We start from the raw sequence: 27274 nt of genomic DNA, 5'->3' as shown, positions 1-27274 counted from the left end.
TGTGAAATGAGTATAGATGCGCGGTCGCGGTAGTTTTATTAATATTTTTATCAGATACTTAAATAGTTTACGAGATATATCGTAAAAACCATTTCAACCCTTATTTTCAAGATGGCGGCCGCAGAACAAGGGTGGCGACCCCACGAACCCCCCCCCCCCCCCTCCCCCTACACAGCAAAAAAATTAAATTGCGTCCTCTAAAAAACGCAAGGTAAGGCCTAAAAAATGTAACATTTCAATGGACTAATGTGCGTGTCAATAAAATATAGTTTGTTTGTTCAGGACACCACGTCGTCTCCGTACGGGGAGCACGCGTTCGAGGTGCCGCTGTACACGAGTGCGGCGCGTGACGAGGAGCTGGCGCGCGCGCGGGCGCCGCTGCACGCGACTCTGGCGCCGCGCACCGCCTTGCTGCACGCACTCGCGCTCGTAGTCGCGCCTTGTGACTGAACCCTCAGACTAAATACATAAGGACTAGTATCGCACCCAAATTCACGAACAAAATTTTCTGCCATTTTCTAAGGAAAACTGCTAGTTTAGTATAAGATATGTATGAAATCTAGTTTAGATTTCATACGTATCTTATACTAAACTAGCAGTTTTTGTTCGTTTTTTACGCCATTTAACTACACAAAAAGGTATTTTTACGGAGGTTTTTAACCGACGGACACGATTGTAAACTATGAAACGTCGATTCTATAGAGACAGTGTTTATAATCGCATAAGATCATATATTTTGACAGAAAAATAATGTCTTGCGAGGCAGGTCTTTATCTAATTAGTCTGAGGACTGAACCTGATACCAGGCATCCATGGGGGGCAAGCAGGGCATTTTATTTTTTTTAAAAGAATATTTGCCATATCTTTTATAATATGACCAATATTCCCATTGCGGCAAAAATGAAATGTGGTAAAATTAACTTATTCCCCGGCAGACTTATTTTACCTCTGCGTTTGGGTCACAGCAATTGACATGTGTACTTAATTGTTCCAGTAGATTCTGAGAAAATTTACTGTGACAGACATGCGGATGTGCGCGATAGATCTTACAATGGTTCCGTTTTTGTACGTAGGTACATACGTTCGGAACCCTAAAAAAAGTGTTTTTGGCGTATGGAAAGGGCGACAAAATTTATCTTTGCCCGGAGCGGCTAAATTTCTGGATTAGGCTCTGCCTGATACATTGTGTAACCGTACAGCCTACGGATAGTGCCATCTGTCGCCTTTTCGTTTGATCATCATATCAGCCGATGAACGTCCACTGCATTACATAGACCTTTTATAAGAACTTCCAAACGACACGATCCTGAGCTGCCTGCAGACATTGTCACACTGACTCGCTTGATATCAGTCAGTGAGTGGCATGATACATAAGTTGTAATAAACTGGCCATAAAACTGGATTAGGGGCGATACAAGTACTTTTTAGCAGTGCGAGAAATTGGGTCTTTTTCTTTTTTTCTTTTTCGGCAATATGATTACGTCTTTTATTATTCTCGTCAGGCGATATAAAATGGAACATTTCGAGACTAAGCCACAAAATATCTAAAACAATATTGTGGATAGGCCTTGCAAGTGTTATTATTATATAGAATTTGTTTGTCACCCTTTCAAAATCACACAACACTACCGGTCGTCCTGAAATACGTAGAATCTGTTGTCAGGGTTACAAAACAGTGTACTGTACTGTACCAGAATAATATTTATTTATGCCACTGGAATGTTATGAGGACCATTGTAGGACGAGTGCACGAGTGATTTTAATGAAGCGAAGCCGAATTGCACAATAGACAGAACGAGTGCTTCAATGGCTAATTGCGGCATAAAATAGTTTTTCTACAACCTTGTTTTTCATGATATGGTTTGAGGTTTTATTTGAGTAGATTATGAACTAGGAGTAAAAAAAATATTAGTACAACTTGCACACCAATATCATGTACTGCAACACTTTAAACTGCACAATGCTAAAAATGTAAACTAGTTGCGTGTATTTTCGATAGTTCATAAGATCTGACTGTGGAAGGTAAATAAATGAAAGAAATAGTAAATTTAAATTGTTTTATTTGTAAAAACATTCCTTCCACAAGGTAGGTATTTATCTTACATCTTTGTGAGCTGTGACTAGAGGTATCGGTCTTGCTCTTATATGGCTCATACCTTATTTACAGATTCGCTAAAGGAAGATTTTTACATAATATAGCTGGTATACTTAATTTTACAACAATTGTAACAATAAAAAATTACTTCATAAACAAGTGCATCACAGCCAGTTCATCGTGTTAAGGCACTTGGTTCAAATAAGATTATGATGATTATACCGACATATGTTCCCACACAGATGATACAAAAATAGTATTTTTTGTCGAGTCTAGATATTTTTTACATAAATAACATTTCAGAAAGACAGTTTCATGTAGTGGTTGGTTATTGACTTATAGTTTAATTCTACAAACTTATCTGACCTGGTGGCACTGAAACTAACACAAAGAATAACTGGAGCTAACGTTATAAACTCGACTCAGGCCAAATGCCTCAGCCCCGAAAAGGGCTTGAAAAAAAAATCACCGGGGGAGCAAGTTCTTAATTAATAGTTATACAACTTGACAGCCACAATGTCCTACAAATTGGGTGGTATATATATTATCTCGTTCCGACGCTCAGAAATTTGTATTTCCTGGTAACTTAGTTAGCTACCAGAATCAAGAATTTTCGTAAATAAAAAAGTTGATTGTCTCACCAAGATGAAGCTGCTCACGAAAAATTAACTTGATAGTAATCAGTTGTAAAAAATGTTCTACGGATCCCGGACTATAATATCTACAAGTTTCTGTGTGGGATGAATCTAGGAGCACTATTATGATTAAAAATCATTACACTTATTATTACAATATATTAAAAATGTATCCAAGTAAATAAAACTGTATTAAAAAAATATTTTCAATTTTAAATGTGAAGTTTCTGCTAATCAATTCGTAAATTACCGATTGATAAGAGATAAATCACATTATTTTTGTTATTCCGGTAATTATATTTTTCTACTATAATATGGTACTATGTTACACAACATTTTTATGCACTATGTTGGAGTAAATAAACATACTAAATTAGTGCATCCAAGGAAGACCTTTCATGAATTTTCGAAACTCATATTTCGTTCACTATCCACAGTTTTCTATATTAATAATTTACTACAGTAAAATTTTAAAACGAATATCAGAATCTCTTAAAAGTTAACCAACTGTTGTGTAAGTTGATATAATCACTGGAGTTGTATAATGATTATTTCACAAAATCAGTAATAATAAAATCTTCTACTTTTCGATTTTAAACTGTGTAAGTAGTTTCTATAAAATCGGCATAATAAAAACCAAAGTTATGAAATTAAAAAAAAAATTAAAATTTTGTATAATGCCAATGTAATAAAATGGAGATTCAAATCTGCCTCAGATTCTGGACATATATAACTAACAAATAATAATTTATACAGCAATCTTCCGACTAATTTGACTCTGTATATAAATAAATATATATTATGCAGACTTTTGTACAATAATAAACCGATAATTTCCTAGGACATGTTAGGCGGATCACGGATTACTATCGAATAGGTACACTCGACAGATTCCCAAAAATGAACATTACAAACGACATAAGAATAAAAAAGAAATTACTTAAATAAGAAGATGTGAGATGTTAGATCGTCAAGAATATAAATTAGAAAGTTTGGTTCTAAGTCGTGTTGTTAAAAAACTTTTGACTTTGAGAATAAATATAGGAACTACATAAACCAATTGGTGTGAGATGTTATTGCGAGTGTTTGTCAAAAGTGTAAATTAATAAGGTTTTAAGTTGTTTCTTTGAATATCAGATGGCTACATAAGATTTAAAGCTTATCTTAGATAAGATTTCTTAACTTAGCGTAACACCTCACTGGTCCGGCACAAATAAAGCATAAAATCACAATATTACAAAGCAACATAAACATCATAATATATTATATCAAACATTTTTTTTAATTTTATTAAAAATATTCAGACAGACTTTATTTGAGTTTTATGTGCTAAGTAATTCTTTTGAATCATGTGAACAATTTCAATATAATTAATTTTATAAAATCTAGTTTATGTGAAATAGCCAAAATAGGAATTATGTAATTTATAAAAAAATTGATTGCCAATTTTATTAGATTTGTCCAAATATTTATGTTAGTAAAATTAGTTTGTAATTTATACTTGACAATATAATCTATCGGAAACTATAATGTGAAACCATAGTGTACATTAACAATGGCAGTGGTTATATTAATCTAAAAAATCATCAAAAGCAGTATATTCATCTAAGTAAGTAATCTCATGCTAATATTACAGATCTAAGTACAACCTCTTCACACTAGCGTGTCTATAACGAAATACTTGATGGTTCAAGGCTTTGTTATAGTGTCGCTCAAATAAACGCTTTTTTAGATTTTACAGTTTTTGAAGTGATAACTTGTTATGGGAGTGTAAATCTCTTCGTAACGTAACGCGTTACGGCACCACACTGTCTGGCTTCCCTTTCTTACGCTAGTATAAAGAAGCTGTTAACACTTAAGCTAGAACAAATTAGTGAGTAGCATCTACTTTAAGATAATGCTTTATGGTAAAAAAAAAACTTAATTATACTATTTTAAACTTAATTGAAGTACCAAAATATTATTTGATTAAATTTAATCACCAAATGTATTTATTAGATTCATATCATATTATGTAATTTAGGTAAGATTAACTAAATACGTACTATAGTATGCGCATTATCATCTGAGTCGTCCGGTCATAAAAGTCAAAAAAGATAGGAATGTGCAGCGCGCCTACCTGCGCACCCTAATTATCGATAAACGGCTACCTGCGCACGTGCTAATGATGAGTCAATAATGATTTGGACGATTCTGATTGGTCGGTTTCTAATGTAATTGCATTGCGTATTTTTTTTGCTATAAATGTGTTTACTGCAATTAAATAAATACATTCATGTGTTACTCGTTGCGCACTATGGATACTAATATATAATAAATTTGGCAGAAGACGAAGATTCTGATGATGAAGACTCAGATGAAGATTAATTTTATTTAGTTAATAATTATATAATATGAAATATGTATTATATTAAATCAAATATTGTTAATTTTTTTAATTTTGTGAACAAGATACGATAATAAACTTTACTTATCGATAATATGTCTTTCATTGTTACACCCTTCACTAGACGGCTCCATAAGACCCATAAGTGCAAGCGAGATAGATATAGAGAAATGATTTATGGCCCTAAGACTCAGTTGTTAATGCTATTAGTATAAAATGGACCAAATTTGGTTATATGAAAATCTGTAAACTTTAGTTTAAATAGAAAATAGTCTATTTTGATTGGAAATATGGTGAAATGGACATTACATAATGTATAATATTCGTATCTGACAATTAAGTTTACTTTGGTTCAGTTTTAAAGTAGAGAATACTATTATTTTCATAATTTGGTCTTCAACCAAAAGCTTCCATCACACCTGCAGTTCCTCCAGACGTTAGTCCAAGTGAAAAGTTTCGTCTATAAGATTCTTCTCATCGATCTCCTATTAAAAAGTGGTTGCACAATCAGCGACCAAAAAATGTCCCCACTCAATGAGTGCCAAACACTAGTTCTTGGCACTCAATTCAAGTAGTCGCATTTGCAAATTCAACCTTAAACTCAAATCTAAAGGTTGAATTTGCTCTGAGTTCGGGATTTTATTGAACATTGGACTTTATTAATTTTTTTTACCAATAATTCTAAAACTTTCAAAGCAAAATTGGCCAGTTCTTAAGTGAAATTTTGTACATGATTGTGCGTCCTATTATTATAAGAAATAAATGCATTCTACTGCTTAATACTTTCGACAACTGGAGAAATGCTAGTATGTGGGGGATCATAAAATCCAACTACTTATTATAATCATTAAGTAACATTGCATTCAAACAAACATAATACAACAATGTGAACAACCGTCGCATCTCAACTCTACTAACTCTTACGTGCTAACTATAACTAAAAGTTAACTATTGAGGGAAGAAATAACATAATCAGATGAACAAGTCTTCTCTCAATATTAAATTGACTATTCCACTTACATTCATAAAACTATTAAAAATAATGAGCACTACCCTAAAAATAGCGATAATATTAATTAAAAATAACAAAAAGAACAGCAATCGTCCTGAAGGAAATCCGTTAAAATTTACATTATTAGAATATACCAAAAAAGACCCATTCATTTATTTTATATAATTTCTACATCGATTTGGATCCTTGGGAACGCTTATTGTGTCCAGGATCCGCTACGAAAGGATTTTCTATCTAAATCAAAATACTAATCCAAAAACTAATTTCAGAAATAAAAATTGCAATTTTAAAGCAATAATAACAAATTTAGGAAGAAATTAGACAGACCCTTTCAGACACTAAGTGCCATTCATTCACGACTTGAGAGTATTATAACACGATAACATGTGCCTCAGATAAATGCGTTGAATCTCAATAGATGTAAATAATCATTAAAATATATGATGCGAATTACTAAGCAATTAATACAAATTTTCTAAAAAAAAATCATACGTATAAAAAGTATCTCACGCGGTATCACATTTCAATATTGAGCCACTCAACTATAACGACACACAAAACACCTCAGGAGAACATTGATATCGCTGTATTTTTAAATCTAAATGCACCAAGTAAATAAAGAACCAAGTCGAAAATATTGTGCAAAAGTCGAAAACGTCATCAATGCTTGCGAAATATCGCAGATTTTTGTTGAAAATTCGCTAAAAATTATGCAAATATTGTCGCTTCTGAATATCATCTATCACTCAGCGGGCGATGGAGCGAGCTATGCTTGGAGTTTCTATGCGTGATCGATTCAGAAATGAGGAGATCCGCAGACGAACCAAAGTCACTGACATAGCTCAGTGAGTCACGAAGCTGAAGTGGCAATGAGCGGGTCACATATTTCGAACAGCCAATGGAGTTGGGGTCCCAAGGTGCTGGAATGGCGACCCTGCAGCGGAAAGCGCAGCAGAGTTGGTCGACCCCCCACTAGGTGGATCGAAAACATCAAGGGGGCTTGCTGGATAAATACTGGCGGCTCGAGACCATGGTGTTTGAAGTCCGGCCTATGTCCAGCTGTTAATGATGATCTTTGATGACATTATCACATTGATCTGCCTAGCAGCAAGCATAGCTTCCACTAATGCACAATGAATTAAGCCGACTTTTACAATTTACACAATAGCACCTTACGTACAGTAATATAGGAACCTGCGTTCAGCCAATCAAACGCGCTCCTTGGATGTCTGTATGTCTTTGAGCATTGTTGAGCGAAACAACGGACGCTTACATGACTATTCTTAATGTTCAAAACGAAAACTTGCGAATGTATAATATAAGCATATTGCTTGTAAAATACAGCAATTTAAATCGCTTTTTGTTTTGATCGGATGAAACGAAAGCATGAAGGCTAAGTTACCCAGGGAGATTTCCTCGAATGCGAGTGACTCTGTCACTATGGCGGTGAGATTGTTGCCTAGGAAGAATAACTTGGTCAACTTAACCTAGCTAACTTAGATCTTAACTGAATATGCAATTTCAAAAGCAAATCTCACAGTAATCGGAGCAGTAATGTAATCTCTCCCTAGCGAATGGATACGGTCAAGATCTCTTACCGAGTTTACATGTATGTAAACTCGGTATGTATGCTTTGACTTAAACGGGGTTAATGAAATGAAAAAAATCACACTGGGGTTAGAATTGGCGAGAGAACAGTCACGTAGCGGTGTTGCGTGGAGATCAGCAGTTGGGCTCGTTGTGGCGATGCGGCTGAAAGAAAGAAAGAAGAGTTTATTTAGGACACACATCACACAGAAGAAAGGAAATCACACGGAAAAAAGTAAAGGAAGAAAAAAAAACAATAATTAAAATAAGTTATAACTATCATTATGTAATGCTAAAAAACTCAGAATTTTGCTATGTCCTTCAGGACACCGCGCTAGTTTTTCGTGGAATCATTAAAGTACTGTTTGAAAGGTAAAATAAAAAATAGCAAATATCTACAAATATAGTTAAATTAATCTATAAATTAAATAATAATATGATAAATAAACATAATTAGTTAAATAAAATATCCATTACTTTACTAGGCTGCGTCTGCTGCAGCGTGTTGATGGTCTGCATGACGTTGATGATGAAGGACGGCGCGCCTGACGTGCCCGTACCCGCGCCCGCACCCGCTCCCGCTCCCGCGCCCGCCTCCGCTCCTAGCGACTCGCTCGCGTTGCGGTTGTTGTTTGAGTCCTGCGACAAATATTAACAATGTTGAATCTACAAGTTGAACTTCTAAGGACTCAAGGCCTGTAACCAAGTTACACATCTATTTTCTTTCTACAGACGCTAACACTTCAAAAACTAAAAAAAATATGGGGATGACATTCGTTATCGATAGGTCATGTGATCAACTTATCGATCGGATACGTCATTATCATACATTTATTTTTCTTTTCAAAGCGTTAGCGTTTGTGAAAAGAATTGACATAACTTGGTTCTTATTTAACTTAAGGTAAGTTAAATAAGAACAATAGCATGTAGTAAGAACTTTTTGAATAGAACTAGAAGTTGCTAACTATCAATATCAGTGTACCTAGTGGGAGTTTTCAATATTTTCATACTATTACTATCACGTTGACGTAAACGCAAATTTATAATGGAATTGGAACAGTTGTGCAGTAGTGCCACTAGATGGCGCTGTTTCAATTCCTTAGAAATTCGCGTTTACTTTACGTGACAGTAACAGTATCAAACTGCCACTAGGCCCTCAGATGGCAGTAAAAGAGGAGGGTACCCACCTGCCAGCTGCAAGTCGGCTGGGCGTGCGGCGCGTGCAGAAGCGTGGACACGCGCGCCGCCGCCAGCTGCGCCGACAGCGCGCCCTCGGCGCCCGCAGCGCTGCACACAAATTAGGCTCTTATTAAATAATTAACGGAAAAAGACGAAAAAAAAAAAATTGCGGACGCCCGTGACTTCGTCCGCCCTTAGACCTCTTTAATACAGCCCTTACAGTAGTATCGTTGTAAAAATGGAGTAACTTCTCCCGTTTTCCCAAGATTTCTCTTCACTGCTCTGCTTCTATTGATCGTAGCGTGATGAAAAGTATACTTTAACCTGCCCAGGAGTATGCAGAATAATTGTACCAAGTTTCGTTAAAATCCGTCTAGTAGTTTTTGTTTCTATAACGGACAGACAAACAGACAAAAATGTTACTGATTGCATTTTTGGCATCAGTATCGATCACTAATCACCCCCTGATTGTTATTTTGGAAATATATTTCATGCACAGAATTACTTAATTTGACGTTTATTCCTTAAATACATCAAGTAACATTTTGTGACGTCACAAAATGGACGACAGCGTTGTTGACATTTGGATTTTTTTTTAATTTCTATGAAATCCTTTACTTTTTAACCGACTTCCAAAAAGGAGGAGGTTCTACGTTCGGCTGTATGTATGTTTTTTTTTTATGTATGTCCAGCGATAATTCCGTCATTTATGGACCGATTTTAAAAATTCTTTCCATGTACACGTAATTAATATTGTTTGGATCAAATTTAATTTGAGTTAACTACCCTATTGGGCTACAGACCTGGTAGCGCTCGCGGCCGGAGTCCACGCGCTGGGCACGGTCTCCTCTTCCTGCGAAGCATTGAAGGACGTTCGTCTCGTCGTCGAGAAGTACGGCTCGTCGTCGAACTCGCCGTCGGACATGCCTGCTTCCTCCGCCTCAGATCTGCAGTTACAAATAAATGTAAATACTATACACACTTAAAACAATAAACTCATCACTTCTAGCCCTGAAATAAGCCTATAAGTTATGAGTACTAAGATTTTTATAATATATATTCAATATTCATTCATAATATTATAGACTTACAAATATATACTAGTGACGCCGGAGACTTCGTCCGCGTGAATTTTAATTTTTCGCAAATGTTGCTAAAACCATGGATTTTTATGGGATAAAAAGTAGCCAATGCAATCCAGGGTAATATCTATCTTCCTTATTGTTGAGTCCAGTCTATTAACCGAGGAGCTAAGGAAATAACATATTTTACGACCATTTAGAGAGTACTGAGGCAAACTCATTAATAAACTCATGAACTAAACTAAATTAAAAAGGACGCACAATCGTGTAGAAAATTTCACTTAAAACCTGACCAATTTTGCTTGACAGTTTTAGAATTATTGGTAAAGAAATTATACCTAAAGGCCTTTATATATAGTCCAATTAGTATAGTTGAAGACCATAGAGCTGAAATCGTACGCAGCCGCCGCTCGTTCTCTCACTCTCTGTTCCTCCACCCCCCTCTCTTATTTACTCCCTCTCTCCCACTCACCTGCTCGGCGGTTGCGATACGCGCACGTAATGCGGGTTGTTGTAGACCTGCGCTGCCTGGCTGCCTGCTGACTCGCGCGCGCCGCCGCCGTAGCTCGCATCGTAGCCCGTCGGCTTGCGATCTATGAACGGCCGGGTAGACTCTGCGCACAAAACGAGACTATTGTTAGTCAGGAACTCCACAATCTCGTCCCTCCTTATCTGACCTACGCCTAACGTTTCGCTTAATAATTTAAACGCCTTCAGATTGAAAAGACATTTTTAGGCAATCTTCTTTTAGACGGATACATACATACAAGCATTAGATAATATAATTAACTAGCAGACGCGACTTCGCCCGCGTGGAATTTAGTTTTTCAGAAATCCCTCGGGAACCATGATTTTTTCCGGGATGAGAAGTAGCCTATGTGTTATTCTAGAGTAAAATCTATTTCCATTCCAAACTTCAGCCAAATCGGTGCAGTAGTTGCGGCGTTAAACAAAAATCCATACAAATTTTCGGGTTTATGTCTAATATTAGAAGAAAGTGGGATGGACAGTTAATTCCTTTTTTTATGACCTAAATTCTCCTTTCCACTACAATTATTAAGCACAATTTCTTACAAGGATGACGAGCATGACAATAGTCCTGTATAAAACTACTGGCTAATAGATAGCAATAAACTTGCGTGGCTAATAATTTGTGTAAGTAAATTTTTTTTTTTATTCTTTTACAAGTTAGCCCTTGACTACAATCTCACCTGATGGTAAGTGATGATGCAGTCCAAGATGGAAGCGGGCTAACTTGTTAGGAGGAGAATGAAAATCCACACCCCTTCCGGTTTCTACACGGCATCGTACCGGAACGCTAAATCGCTTGGCGGTACGTCTTTGCCGGTAGGGCGGTAACTAGCCACGACCGAAGCCTCCCACCAGCCAGACCTGGGCCAATTAAGAAAATCTCAACCTGCCCAGCCGGGGATCGAACCCAGGACCTCCGTTTTGTATATCCACCGCTCATATAACTGCGTCACGGAGGCCGTCAATTACAATCTGTATTAACATCGCAGGATTGCAAAGCATATCGGAAACGAAATTACTATTTTAACTCTGTCCAGTTAAAACACAGGCAATTCGGCAAATTCTTGATTGTAAGCCACTCATGAAAGTGTTGCTTCTAATCGTCATTTTTTTCTACAACCGACATACCGACAACCGACCGAATAATTTGCCGACTGATCGCATGAGGATAACAGAACAAAAAAAGATAATTTAATTCATAAATATTCACATAATTTTAGGTAGAATGATTCAAGGTCATACGCAAGCAGTAAATATTAGCAATCGGATGTGAGGCTGACCGCAGTTAGCGAGTTAATTACTGCACTAGGTCACCGACATGCGTCACCAAAACTCATTTCGCACAATGCACTTTATGTGCAATCATTTCATCCTATCCTTGAGTTTTATCTTTAAGGAAAACCCAAAAGTATAAAATATTTCTAATTATTTTGATGTGAATCATATTGTAATGACTGCATGGTTTTTTTAAAGAACTACGTAAACGACCTTTCTTTTAAATATAAATCAGAATAATGTATTTGAGATTTATGACTTATGAATTCGAAGGTGTTAAATGGGATAAATTTATTTAATTTATCCCATTTAACAATTACCAACTTATTCGCCAACCTAATGCCGTCTTTTATAGTAGAAAGTCATAGTTACATAATATTCAAGACCACGTATTATATTGCAAGTTTATAGCAAAAAAATGTTTCTACTATAAATTATCTTGTTTGGAGAATAAATATTAGTGGATCGTTTTGGCGAATGCTGCCAGTTTGACCGATAGCATTTCATATACTCGTATTTAACGTTCTATTAGCAACTTACTGTGATCTCTACACATGGTAACTAATAACGTACTTTGAAATACGCACGCTTTATTTAGCTCCACAAAGTTCAATTAACCTTATATCTCTTACAGACTTCTTAGAGATATACATTTTACATGTTGGTTAATAAAAACACAATACAACAAATGGTTCGCCAAATCACCATCACTGTATGTTGTATAGGTCCAAGCTACATATCCCCTCAGTTATGGAGAGAGGCCTGGCTTTGTAGTGGGCTGTTAATGATGAATACCTTCTCCACTGTACTGCGTGTCGTGTCGGTTCACGGGCGAGTGCGGCGAGTGCGGCGAGTGCGGCGAGTGCGGCGAGTGCGGCGCGTGCGGTGCGTGCGGCGCGTGCGGCTCGTGCGGCGACTCGGGCCGCACCACGTTGTAGTGCGCGTAGTAGGGCGGCGGCAGGTCGGGCGCGCTCGCTGCACCGCTGCCAGCACTGCCGTTTACACATGGCGCCTGGAGCGAAGTGCGCGTCGCTGCAACAAGCAGTACAATACAGCAACTGGTTACCGAAACTTATAGTCTATACAGTACACGTACGAGTTCTAGGGATGGAAACCTACCCGTTGTCTTGCGGTGCGATGGTAAAATGGTGACATTGGTATGAGCTCAAATAGCCATATATCTTAGACCAAGTAAAGTTAGGAGTGCGTGCAGAGCTATATAAATATATATAGTTCAAATTGATCGAAAAGAAAATAATATTAATTTGCATACATCAATTAAGTCACTTACAATTATATCTTTTGTTAAAAATCCCATAGTAATTATTCAGTCATAGAATAGATGTATCTTATGACTGAATATTACTATGGTAATAGTTTATACCTACCAATAAAACAGTTACGTATTCGACTCAGTTACATTTAAATTAACAAGATTTCTAAGTAAAACCAACATTTAAATTGAAATTCATGTATACATATTTACATACTTTTAATTGCAAATTATTTACCACTGTGTCAGTCCATTCATCACGATCTATTATTACAATCATAAAACCCAAATCTTATTAGCACTGAGCGATGATATCACCGGCATTGTAGTATAGACCTTCATAATAACCGCAAGCTTCCCACTCGTTACTAAACTCAAGTAACGTGATTCAGTTATTCACAGGTTAAATATCTTGAAAGTGTAAGTCTTCACAGGTAACGAACGAAGATGGAAGCGAAAAGTAACAGGCCCATGCTGACGATGGCCCAAACCAAGACCTTCCCATTTAACCGCGAGTTTATCACTCGTTACTATAAACTCCAGTAAAGTGATTCAGTTATTCACAGGATAAATATCTTGAAAGTGTAAGTTTTCACAGGTAACGAACGAAGATGGAAGCGAAAAGTAACAGACCCATGCTGACGATGGCCCAAACCAAGACCTTATTAACCGCGAGTTTACCACTCGTTACTATAAACTCCAGTAAAGTGATTCAGTTATTCCCGGGGTAAATATCTTGAAAGTGTAAGTTTTCACACGTAACGTACGAAGATGGAAGCGAAAAGTAACAGGCCCATACTGACGATGGCCCAAACTAAGACCTCTTCCTGTTTGTAACTAAGCTCTAGTAAAGTGAATTAGTTACTGACAGGCCAGTGTCTTGAAGGTGTATAACTGTTTCACAGGACACAAACGAGGATGGCAGCGAACAGTAACAGGCCGACGCTGATGATGACCCAAGCGAAGAGCTTTAAGCCTAAAAGGAGACCCACGACATATCTCATGAAGACATATCGAATAATTGCAGCCCGACCGAAATAATCTTTCTGTTTTCTATGGTAGACTTTGGCCGTGGATACGTGGATAACAGTAGTTATCACACTACCGGCAAAGACGTAGACGTATTTAGCGTTCCAGTACGATGTCGGCTGTCGCGTAGAAACCGTCAGAGGTATGGATAGAATAAACTTGTAGGTACCTCTTCCACCTTAACGCGCTCCCATCTAAAACCGCAGCACTTAACATCAGGTGAACTCGCAGTAACGAGCTAACTTGTCATTGAATAAAAAAATTGGATGACATTTTATCGTTGGTCGCATGCTAGGCATACATTACACTCAGTTACTTACAGGCCAGTATCTTGAAGGTGTAAGTGTTTCGCAACACGTACACGACGATGACGACGACGGCAGCGAACAGCAGCAGGCCGACGCTGACGATGACCCACACGTAGGCCGGTATGGCGGCGTCATCGCTCCTTGCGTCAGGCAGCACGCACTCCAGGTTTACGTCGCCTCTGAAGTCCTCTACCAACCTGAAAAAAAATGCTTTATTGACTCAATCTTAGCCCATGTTGGAAAGACGAAATATTAGGAAAGGCCTGTCATCAGTCTACTTAGTGGAGGGTACCAACACTGCGCTTTCCGGTGTGGGTTCGCTACTCTAGTACTTCGGGAATCGGGACTGCCAACGTCCATCAACTTGTTGAATCATATGCCACCTATTGCCACTTAAGCTTTGTGACTGGACTGTGTCATTCTGAGGATCTTTTCAGATTTGATCACGCAGAAATACTCCCGAGCATAGCCGACTTCATGGCAGCTGAGTGACTCTCTTATGAGGCCCAAAGTTAGCAACTAATATTTCATTTTGTAATTTCAGTTTTCTGAGTATACTCGTATGTATATCTAAGCTCCAGCGGCTGCGTGCGCTTTAGCAGCTCGCAGTAGAAGTCCTTCTGGCACTGGTCGTCCGTGGTGCACGTGACTTACCCCGCGATACAAGAGCCGCACTTCGCTACAGACTTGATGCAGTCGACGGACTCCAGCGGCGGCGTGCGCTTCAGCAGCTCGCAGTTGAGGCACGGGTGGCACATGAAGGCGCCATCGCGGTCGCAGTAGAAGTCCTTCTGGCACTGGTCGTCCGTGGTGCACGTGACTTACCCCGCGATACAAGAGCCGCACTTCGCTACAGACTTGATGCAGTCGACGGACTCCAGCGGCGGCGTGCGCTTCAGCAGCTCGCAGTTGAGGCACGGGTGGCACATGAAGGCGCCATCGCGGTCGCAGAAGAAGTCCTTCTGGCACTGGTCGTCCGTGGTGCACGTGACTTACCCCGCGATACAAGAGCCGCACTTCGCTACAGACTTGATGCAGTCGACGGACTCCAGCGGCGGCGTGCGCTTCAGCAGCTCGCAGTTGAGGCACGGGTGGCACATGAAGGCGCCATCGCGGTCGCAGTAGAAGTCCTTCTGGCACTGGTCGTCCGTGGTGCACGTGACTTACCCCGCGATACAAGAGCCGCACTTCGCTACAGACTTGATGCAGTCGACGGACTCCAGCGGCGGCGTGCGCTTCAGCAGCTCGCAGTTGAGGCACGGGTGGCACATGAAGGCGCCATCGCGGTCGCAGAAGAAGTCCTTCTGGCACTGGTCGTCCGTGGTGCACGTGACTTACCCCGCGATACAAGAGCCGCACTTCGCTACAGACTTGATGCAGTCGACGGACTCCAGCGGCGGCGTGCGCTTCAGCAGCTCGCAGTTGAGGCACGGGTGGCACATGAAGGCGCCATCGCGGTCGCAGTAGAAGTCCTTCTGGCACTGGTCGTCCGTGGTGCACGTGACTTACCCCGCGATACAAGAGCCGCACTTCGCTACAGACTTGATGCAGTCGACGGACTCCAGCGGCGGCATGCGCTTCAGCAGCTCGCAGTTGAGGCACGGGTGGCACATGAAGGCGCCATCGCGGTCGCAGTAGAAGTCCTTCTGGCACTGGTCGTCCGTGGTGCACGTGACTTACCCCGCGATACAAGAGCCGCACTTCGCTACAGACTTGATGCAGTCGACGGACTCCAGAGGCGGCGTGCGCTTCAGCAGCTCGCAGTTGAGGCACGGGTGGCACATGAAGGCGCCATCGCGGTCGCAGTAGAAGTCCTTCTGGCACTGGTCGTCCGTGGTGCACGTGGCGGGCTGCGCGCGCACTCCGCTGTACACGCACGCGGTAGCCGCGCAAGCTACCAGTGCCCTGCAACAATCATAACATCCATCAAATACATAACATATTAGCTGGACAGCTGGTCAACATTTTTGGGTATAAAATGTTGACAAACAATCAAGTACAGTACAAGAAATACTTGTACCTCTACAAGGGTTGGTTTGGATAAGGGAGTAGTGGGTTTAAATCAATCCAAAATGACAATTTTTTGGAAAAAATATCCTTGAGGCAATCTGAAATTTTTTTTTAGGGTTCCTATAGAAGAGGTACAGGGCAAGCTTTCAGATTGCCTCAAAATGTTCAACAGCTTTTGGACAATTAGTTATTATTGCAACCTTTTTAGATTTGGGACGCCGTTGATTATTTTATACTGTGGTATTACGCCGCGAGCGTCAGATAAGTAGGTATCATATTACCCAGTCAGTTTATCATTTTCATACTACTTATAGCTTTTGTGGCTGCAACCACGCCTGATGGTACGTGAAAACAAATCCTAAGGTAGAATACAGTAGAAGGTCCCTTCTATTCACTATTAAAATGAAGATGCAGATGCATCATTCATCATTGTAGATGGTATAGGGAAGACAAAAGCTGGAAAGGCACTCCATATCTTCACCCAAAAGCATTACAAAAACTAATCAAACATAAAAAGAACAACGTATAACTATTAAGTATAGTCGACAGCTATAGAACATCTACTTTAAATAAAAGCTTGTAAATATTTACCACGTAAGCATAGGTATTTGTAATAAACTCAACATGAGACATATTATAACATAATTGTGTGTAATAATCACATCAAGTGCGTAGTATCCAAGCGCAAGTGTAACTTCGTCACAAGTCGAGAGCGGTGAAGCTACACCGGCCTCCGGGTCGGCTAACGCTGAGTCGCTGACGCATCGAATGGGGCGATAATGATAAAATGGCCTGATCTCCAATACCATTGCCTTATCTGACAATTATATTATTATTATTATTATTGTCTGCTATCGCTGTTTACGTTGTGACTTACCTAGTCATTATAATTAATTACTTAACAAAGGCTGTGTGGGTTGATGATGTACTTAAAGTTTCGTGTTCCATAAATAAAACACGAACATACAAAAATGTGCATAATTGTCTTATATTCATTCATAGCTAGTTAGTTAGTTAATATGGTAATATTTGGTCGAAAACTTAAAATTAAAGTTGAAGTTTCCAAATGCGCCTTGGTTCGAGAAGAGCACACAACAAACTCAGCCAAGGTTTCTTTTTTTCGTTGCTTACCACCATTAACTAAGTAAGTTCACAACCGTATAGTGCAATTAAATACCAAGCTTTTTTATCGTTTAAGTATATGTATAATCTTTAAAATTATAATGAGTTTTTCTATAAGCTTGCTTTTAATAAATAAAAAAACTTTGAACTTATTGAGAGAGATGCCCGTGGTTTCATATGGCAATTTGTTATATATAAAAAATACTAAATAAACAAACAAATCCGCCGATAAATAAGCGTATATTCTCTTTCAAGTCTAGTACTGAACAGAGGCAACAAGCAGTTCTAAAATAAAATACTATTAGAAAATATGACTAACAGAAAGCTTTGCAACACGAGGTGTGCAAAACAACAAAAAGGATAATGGTAGAGACCGAGAGATACACGGCGGGCGCGAGGGAAGAGATCACCGAGTCGCAGTTGCCGATGTGCTTATTCACTGCACTATTTTAATTTAATGCTAAATCCACACGTGTCCTGTAGTCAGTACCAGAGCTTCACTCTAGAACAGGCGGTGATGCAATCAACGATAAAATTACTTTCAGTTGGCTATTACTTATTTTTAACTACATTAGAGTCCTGATTTCAATATGTAGGTACATACTAGTAGGTAGCTATTTAATGTAATTGATTATCTTATCTAAGTCCATTTTCGAGTAATATACATTACTTACAGTAGGTAGTCTGGTAGGTTAAATTAAGTGTCTCTTAATTCTTTTTTTTACTGAAATTTGCTCTTTATAATTTTAGTTGTATCATTGATAGTGGACCGAAGACATCAAGAGGGTTGCAGGGAGCCGCTGGATTCTGGCGGCTCGAGACCGTTTTGTTTGGAAGTCCATGCAAGAGGCCTATGTCCAGCAGTGGACTGCCATCGGCTGATAGTGATGATGATAATGATAAGTAAATATTTTTACGAGTATTTACTAACTTTTTACCTAGCTAGACGTTGTCTGTATGACTTTCGAGTCACACTCACACGTCAGTTGCCTTCATATCCAATGTTTTACTAAACACACATACATATAGCAAACATTACAATTATTTACAGGGAATTAGATATACCAAAACTTTGTACATATGTTTTCTGTGCCAAAACTAAGATTTTAAACTGAACTCGAAAAGTATAATAGTGTATAAACTGAACTCTGAAGTATGAAATGAAATGAAAATTTCATTTCATTTCATACTTCAGAGTTCAGTCATCATTTTAATTTTATTAAAGGTAACCTACTATGCGCATACGTTTTAAATTAAGTATATTTTATCGAAGATAAGGGGCAATAAAAATAATACTTATTATGTGTATCATACGCATAAGGATTATTAAAGATAGTGTAAAATATTAAGGTCAGCAAGATAAATATTATTGAACTTGGATGGATTTCTCGTCCACTTCTGTTGTTGCATTATGCAAAAATACTCTATAGGTACCTAGCTATGTAAATTCGGTTTCAACTTCTTCTCCTTTACCTAATTCCACTTAAGTAGGGTTGGCAAAACAGGTATGTCTAACTCTTCCATTCACGCCCTTGGTTATTGTGGAAATTTATTATATAAAAAACTGATCATCACACCTTATACACACATGTAGAGGACTTGTGTGTATAATCAAATAATATTTACACACTTCAACCATCTCATCTTTAACCTTCCTCTCCTCTTGTGTACTTTCCACTTGCAATTTCAACATTCTTCTGGTAATATTACTTTCATTCCTCTGAATGCCCATACCAAGTTAACAATTTAGTCCTCAATTGTTCTATCACTGCACTTTCAAACTTCTTCATATACTATATACTTATTCCTTACTTTATCAATTCTTGTCACACCACACATCCATCCATCTCAACATACGCAACATTCTGATCCATAGGTACTGCACGAGCAACACACAGTCTTGCACCTATGTAAACTCAGTATCCCCTCTTCTGTATAAGGAGACCCTTTAGTAGGCCGTTAAAATTGGCTAATCATAATGATGATAATACCACAACCACGGATATAAGAAGCGCAGCTTAAAGTGTCAGTTTTTTAAATGTCCGAATCATCTAAACACATCGATGACGGATTAAGTAGAAAATCATCGCATATACTAACAGCAACACTTCAAAGGGCATGCAAAGAGTACGTCCATACTACTACTACTACTACTACTACTGTCTAGAAGAAAAAAAGGAATAATAAATTATACAATATATAAACTAGCAGACGCCCCGAAGTTTCACCCGTGTACTTAATTCCCGTTTCCATGAGAATACAAAGATAAAATATAGTCTATAATGACATCACATATAACGTTTTTCTAATACGTGGATTTTTACAATTTTCAAAATCAGTTCTGTATTGCTTTATATTACCCGCTAATGGATTAGTCTTAATAATATGTAAGTATAATTAATATTTAGTTAAGTAATTTCAAAATTATTAATATTGCTTTTGTTAGGTGTTTTAACCGCAGTGAACACTGTATTGTTATATTTATGCAAGTTCAAACTTGTCGTATCATAAATCTAACATTTTAATCTACTAATCGTAGATAAATCCTTTAGTTACAAATTATAATTTACGAATTGCCTTTAATCTGTATTCTTTGGTAATGTCTATAGTCTAGCTTATATTTAAAATAGCTGTTTCATTTTCAATCGGGATTCATTTTTAATCAGGATTCATTTTCGATGAGCTGTTTTTGTTTGTTTTGTTTCATATAATAATGTTACCATTTTATTCGCCGTACAGTCTATCCGGAATCCAATATTGTACTCTGCACTTACCGTTTTTATCTGTAGGTTAAAACCCTATAGAATAAAACGGTAAGTGCAAGTGATAATGAATTACGCGCACCGACCGGAAATTTTAAACGAGAATAAAAAGGTACCTAACTGATTTTATCATAATCAAGTCTTCAATTTTGAGTACTGGAAGACAATTGTATGGCTGTTTACCTTACTAAGAAGTAGAAATACATTATTGTGATATTATATTAAGTACCATTTTATTCTCATACCTTTATCCCAGTGACTATATCTTGGAATACTATTGTAATATTTTGTAACTTCGTTAATACCTAACTGCATAAAAATTACGAAAAAAATTGAGCAGATTTACTTATTAATTGTATCCATCGATCTCCTATTAAAAAGTGGATGCACAATCAGCCAACAATGTCCCCACTCAATGAGTGCCAAACACAACTTCTTGGCACTCAATTGCAGTAGTCTCTGAATTTGGGATTTTATTGAATGTTGAACTATATTTAAAGGCCTTTAAATATAATTTTCTTTACCAAAAATTCTAAGACTCTCAAAGCAAAATTGGCCACTTTTAAAATAAAATTTTCTACATGATTGTGCGTCCTTTTATTATAAGAGGTCAATGTATAGATCCCAAAAATGAAATAATAGGTACTAAAACACGTGTAATGGCAGTTACTATTTTATTTTCCGGAAACGGAGAATTATTTTACTGGCATAAAACAAAACATGATGAAAAGTATAAACATCAGTAACGATGTAATACCAAAATAAATGCTACTTTAATACTTAAGTAAGTACTTAACTAATAAAAATAAAGAATGAAAACATAAAGATCCTGTCTTGTGTTAGGTAAACGATTGCTAAAACAAAAAATGCTACGAAGATAACCTTGTGACATCAAATAGGTGCCTAAACATGCCCAAAATAAGTAAGTACCTACAAATACCTTACAATCTTTGTGGGAGGCGTTTAGTGTAAAAGTATACAATCAATAGTCAATACAAGTTTTTCATATACCTACCTACATAATAGCCCAAAACTTTGATATAAAAATCCTATCAATAAAACAGAAGTTACCTAACTTTGTAGGTACCTAAGTAGGTACATTAAATTCCTACCAAACATCAATTCAAATAACCCACCTATTGATTAAAGGATTAGCGAAATGTCGGAGATAGGTAAATAATATGTTATGGTCCGTTTGTGTTTATGATGCGTCATTCCAATCTTTATTTTTAGTAGGAAACCGGCATGGTGGACGAGTTTGCACGGTCAGCGCAATATGTGCTTTATAAAGAGAAAGAGACAGCCGTATACCGGTTTTTGTTCTCGGGCTCGCTCCGCGGGGAGTGTATGAGTCACCGAGTTCCCTGTGCCAAGCACGGGGTATCACAAACTCACGGCAAATGAAAAAAAAACTAAACAAAATCTCATGTCGTTAGGCGCGCGAGCAGGTTAGTTACACAAGGATCGTTATTGAATATGTGGAGGGGATATCTGTGAGGAGACCGCGCGCGATGTTTGCGTATGATGCAATATTACATCATAATAAAACTTATCATTAAAAGCTCACTTGTGTTATAAACAAACGTTTACGAGTATAGAAGGTTAGATAGATGGACATTTAGTAACAATTTTACACAAAATTTTACAGAATATGAAGGTACTACTACTATTACTTAAAACATAAGAACTTATAAAACGGAATACCACTATGGAATAAAATAAAATCATTTTTAAAGTTGAGCTAAAAATAACTTCCCTCTAACTTTAGCCCTCATTCGCACGAGAATTTTTTTAACGGACGTTAAAAAAGCGTTCAGATATAGTACGAAGTTAAATTAAAGTCTACATATATCCCAAATTGAAAATGCGACACTGCTTGAATAAAGCGTTGTGTTTATAAACGCTGTCGTGTGAATATAATAATAATAAAATAATAATAATAATAAATAATCTTTATTATAAATAAAATCAATTCAATTTTAATTATTGTGCTTAAGCTATAATACAAAAATTAAACAAAAAGAAAAGAAACTAATTATTATTACTCGCCTACCTAGTAACATGGCAACTGGTCGCAAACTCAGCCTTATGCTGTGCATAGTGCACAGCGCTGATTTTCAGTTTGCTCCGTTACAACGGTCTAATGTGCACCGTGCTTACTACTATATTATTATATACTATACGAGTACTTGTGAATGCATTTGTTGCATTTGAACGCTTTTTTAATGTCCGTTAAAGTAGTAGATTGTTATACAAGGGGCTAAAAAGACCCATTATATACGAGGTATTTTTAGGGCCCGAGACGAAGGCGAGGTCCGCCTAAATAGAAACCGAGTCTATAATGGGTTTAGCCCCACGTGTTACACTCTGCTTTTCACTACGATTGCGAGAAAATAAACTAGTTTAGTACAATATTCAATAATTCATTTTAATTGAAAATGAAATATACAAAGTCTACAATTTTGGATATTAAGGGAGATGCTTTTACCCAGTAACATAATTTCCGATTACTGTGAAAATGAATAATAAGTATGTAAGATAAACTTGGGAGATAATAGTTTAAAAAACTCCTTTCGTAAGTGAATCCATTCGTTGTTGTTTTCTCCACTTATAAAATTTTTCGTAGGTAAGTACCTATTTAAGTAAATGCGTCTCGACTTTGATGGTAACAGATTGAAAATTTCATCTCACTAGATAAAGACAATAATAACAATTATCGTTGAAAAATATGTAAGTTACGGTCACAAATTGACAATGAATTTCTGAAAAAAATCAAGTGTGTATTATTCACGCCAATTGTTTTTTAAATTCTCGCTTTTTAATTTTATTTTTTTCACATGAGAAAGAGGCAAAGGTATTACACCGTAAAGGATGTTCCATGTCTTCAAATCTCGCTCTATTCGCAACTCAATAAAAATTAAATAAAAAAATAAACGCATTCCACAGACAAGAACGCTGCATTTCATTCCAATTTAAAGTTTTTTATTTATTTTTCAAAACAATCAGTGCCTTATCTATAATGATTCTATTTTCGAATAAAACCTCCTCCGTTTTATAGTAGGCTAGTACTTGGCTAGTACTAGCCTACTAGACAAAGACTAGACAAGAATTAAAAAACAAAATTACTTTAGCCCCTAGAGGCTAATATGCTTGTTTAGCCCCGCTGTGGAGTGGTGATATGACAGTGTTTTTGAGCAACAGTAGTGAAAAATCTTTGGTGCGAATGAGTGCTTACGTACCTATACATTGTTTCTTATATTAAAGACATACTCAATCTAAAGAGTCGACCAACTTAAAAAAACGTAATTGGAAATCGAAAATTGCATACATAATATAAAGTTGTCAGTAAGATAACTCAGACTATGTTAAAACTAGAAAGATGAAGTTTAGTATGGGCATGTATATTAATTTCGTCTTTAAAGTGGTAAAAGTAAAATTTTAAAAATAAAAATATTGGGGCTCCTTCTCTAGATGCAAAGTGAGGATGAATTTTTTATTGTCTATCCCATGGAGTATCGTTATCGGTATTTTTGTGCATTACTAAAGGGTTAAAGTCCTAACCCAATCTACGGAACACTGCGCGTGGCTTGACACACACTTGGCCTGTTTTTTCATGTTTGTTACCTCATATCTTCATAATTTATTTACTAATTTTGAAAATTATTTTTTTGTTCAAAAGAGTAATAATTCTAGATTGGACCCATTTAATTTTCATGAATATCGGTTCAGTATTTTTGTGTTAAAATCAAAATAACTGAAATATGTGAACGAAATTGCACATTCTGTGGCGTTTACGGTCACTATCTAGCATAGACACATTATTAGGTAAACTTACAGCTTATGGCCATAAACTTCCGAGTATGCTGAACTTTGCAAATATTATTATCATATGGCAACCAAGCTACATTGAAGCAGTGTAAGTTCCATAACCCCTCTCCTGTAGGGAGGAGGGAGGCCTAGCCCTGTATTAGGGTGCTAAAATAAGTTAAAAGTTGGCCAACCAGCCTTACAGAGGGTTCTGTACAAACCTGGCTGGCAAGTCGGAGTTTCGAATTCATCTCTATCTCTCTCAGTTTAATAAGATATTTTAGAAAGAGAATAATAGATGTGAATTCAAAACTTGCATTTGCGAATTTGGAATTTTCTTTTCAGAATAGCAGCCCAGGTTTGTACAGATGTTAGTACCTTTGGGATATTAGGTCATTTATATTGCTAATTGATAACAATAACATTACAATGTGCAAAGCTCGAAGAGCCTAATTTAAGTCAAAGGTCTTTCAGTAATCCTTTATCACTTGCCTAACAGTACAAGCAATATGAAACATTGATCACAAAAACTCAAAATTTCATTAAAATAGTTTCAGTACTTGTTGCAAGAATAACAGAGTTACACACACAAAGTTTCACCTTTATTGGCTCTCAATTAGCATCAATATAAGATATTTAGTCTGCAATTAACTTTAAATCTGTTTAGATATTTTCTTTTCTGAGTTTATCTGCACTCAGTAACAATAACAGAACTATATGCATATGTGTTCTTTAAAAACATTAATATTATATTCTATAGCATACATTTATATGTTTTAAATAACTTTTGTTGCTTACAATGCAACTAAATGAAATTAAGACAATTAGCCACTTTTATCCACCTGAGTTACGACACACTGGTGCCATGTCTAGTATAACACAAACAACTATCCTTTTTCGTTCAACTTATTCGCTGTGTTCTATACTTTCTTTCTAGCAGTTTCTAAGCAAAAGTTAAATAGTGGCAAATCATTATCTAAAAATCATCATAAGTATATTATTTTCCATGATATCATACCAATTATAATAAAACAATAATTATAAATGATCAACAATATTTTAGCTAGGAAATACATATTATATATATGTTAATTATCCTAAGTATTTGTTCCAAAGAGTACATCAAATAATTATTTTATAGTTTATGGACTTTTGGAAGTCTATTTAGCTTTGGATGTACCTACTTTGTGGTAAGGTAAAACATTTTTGGAAGATCAAACTTAGCAAAAATATATTTTCTAAAAACTAAAAACTAAAACTAAAGCCATAATTGATGTGCACTGTTTGCCAACAAATAAATTAGAAATGAAGGTAGAAAACACATGTCATTACATAACTTATTTATTTTAAATTATGTATTGTTTCTGCATAAAATGTTATATCTGTCTAATTGTTATAAGCTTATTGATTAAATTAATTTAAGAACACATTAATTTTAATTATTATTAGGTGTGAAATGATTAGCAATTATTACCCTCAATTATAATTTGTTTATTGGTAAACAGTACTCATCCAGTATGTCTAAAGTAGGTATATTATCATTAAACTATGGTTAGCTTTATGAAAAAAACACATTGAGACAAAATAATTTTACCACACTTAAGCATATAATGTTTTATGAGGTTGTAGGGGGTAATATCTGAATCTACTGAACCAATTTTGAAAATGCTTTATTTGTTAGTGACTATATTTTTATATGCTATATTTTTATCCCCATATTCACACAGGAAAGAAAAGTATGTGAGTTAATCTGCAGAGCATCTACTAATAGTCTTAATATGTATTTTTTTATTGACATTCAATGTTTCTGAAAAACTGATTTTATAATTTATTGAAATTGTATGTTATGTAAAATACGTCCGCATAATATGGAGCTACAGCAGTAGTAAATTTAAAATCTCTGTTTTTCAAAAGCTCAAACAATGATTCTTAGAAATTGTAAAGACAAATATTAACATAGATAATTATTTGACCTACAATTTATATCTCAAGTAATTTTATCATTAAACATTCTGCAAAAAGTCCCTAACAAAATTTTGACCTTGCTTAATAGTAATAATTTTTACACACAAATGATTTATGAGGACTTTTGGACAAATTATTAAGAATAAATTTATCCAAGGGCTAATTAATGTTAAAATAGCTAATAGGGCTAATTAATTTTTGAGGAAAATAGTAAAATATTTATTCAACATGATTTAGATAATTCAAAAAAAATTTTATGAATCTCCCACATACACTAGCTATTTTAATGTTAGATTAGAATATTTGTTAAAAGTAAGATTTAAATACATACCACATATTCAGCTATGTTATTATTCAAAGCACTGTGACTGTTCCACAAATCCCACAGTAAATGTTCCACATGAAAATCCTTTCTCTGGAGCAGTGGAGCACCACACAAAAACTACTTTGCACTTGTAGTTCCACTTCCAACATCTAAGAGACAACTGATAGAACACGTTATTATTTGCTTCATCTCGAAAAAACAATACGAAAACAATAAATAAAAATGACAGCAACCAGTTTGAAAACAGACAAGTTTCAACCTGCTCGAGTTTAGTCCATCTCTTTCATACAAAGGGAACTAAAATGAGACAGAGTATTTGAAAAAAATAGTGATGTCCAGTTCTATAATGTGTTTTTTGTATAATTTGTACATTTGTATACAAATTAAATTCTAAAATATTAAACTTTGTGACTATAGTTTTCCACCGGATCTTCGATTTTTGTTTCTATTTTTAGAAGTAAAGTCTAAAATTCTTTACCATTACTTAACTTGAATTTAATGATAAAAGTTGGATCTCACACCATTCTTCCACTCGATCCTAGGCTACTTTGTCATGTTTCCGATTGTGTTTGAAAATTTATCATTTACTAATTACGAATCCTACCATCACAGCATCCATAAACACTGCTGATTATAATGGCTCCTCATTGGCTTCACAATCATTCAGTCCATTGGCACTTGTAGTAGTCGATCTGTCCCTTGTCCCTCAAAAGTCCGACTGTATTCGTTAGCTCTTGATGCACTCTACCCATCTGAAGAATTAAAAATATTGGTATGCCATGTTGTTCACCAGCTGCTCTCATAGATTAGACACGTGGTGTGATCTAAAACGCCATCAATGTCCAGAAAGGCCCCACGATACATCATAGTTTCAAGAGCTCTATCAGCTCG

General features: G+C 36.5%; 2 protein-coding genes across 4 annotated transcripts in view; one reads left to right on the top strand and one right to left on the bottom strand.

Annotated features, from left to right (window-relative positions):
• LOC112053525 (cytoplasmic dynein 2 heavy chain 1) overlaps positions 1–2047 on the top strand; it is a 74525-nt gene extending 72478 nt beyond the window's left edge. For both annotated transcript variants that reach the window (XM_052882097.1, XM_052882096.1), the window contains one exon: positions 283–2047. In XM_052882097.1, the coding sequence (XP_052738057.1) occupies positions 283–450 (168 nt within the window). In that variant the 3' untranslated portion in view covers positions 451–2047. The remainder of the gene's footprint in view (positions 1–282) is intronic.
• Positions 2044–26610, bottom strand: LOC112053526 (mediator of RNA polymerase II transcription subunit 1). 2 transcript variants are annotated; one of them, XM_052882099.1, is made up of 9 exons: positions 26390–26610; positions 16073–16297; positions 14405–14589; positions 12578–12814; positions 10449–10590; positions 9698–9841; positions 8903–9002; positions 8193–8354; positions 2044–7880 (listed from the first exon to the last, which is right to left on the bottom strand). In XM_052882099.1, the coding sequence occupies exons 1-9, from the start codon at positions 26392–26394 to the stop codon at positions 7851–7853; spliced, it is 1230 nt and encodes a 409-aa protein (XP_052738059.1). In that variant the 5' UTR covers positions 26395–26610; the 3' UTR covers positions 2044–7850. The 2 variants fall into 2 exon arrangements, with proteins under 2 accessions (XP_052738059.1, XP_052738060.1); XM_052882100.1 differs by lacking the exons at positions 16073–16297; positions 26390–26610 and adding an exon at positions 15047–15240.
• Positions 26611–27274: the final 664 nt, after the last annotated feature.

This window comes from Bicyclus anynana, chromosome 6, assembly GCF_947172395.1.
Source record: "Bicyclus anynana chromosome 6, ilBicAnyn1.1, whole genome shotgun sequence".
Lineage (NCBI taxonomy): Eukaryota > Metazoa > Arthropoda > Insecta > Lepidoptera > Nymphalidae > Bicyclus > Bicyclus anynana.
This window is presented reverse-complemented; position numbering and strand designations above follow the sequence as displayed.

Excerpts from the sequence above, each read along its gene's own strand:
- LOC112053526 (XM_052882099.1), bottom strand. Across the intron at positions 9,842-10,448 it reads GTATCGCAACCGCCGAGCAG|ATCTGAGGCGGAGGAAGCAG; the intron begins GTGAGTGGGAGA and ends TTGTAACTGCAG. Across the intron at positions 9,003-9,697 it reads CCGGCCGCGAGCGCTACCAG|CGCTGCGGGCGCCGAGGGCG; the intron begins GTCTGTAGCCCA and ends ATTTGTGTGCAG.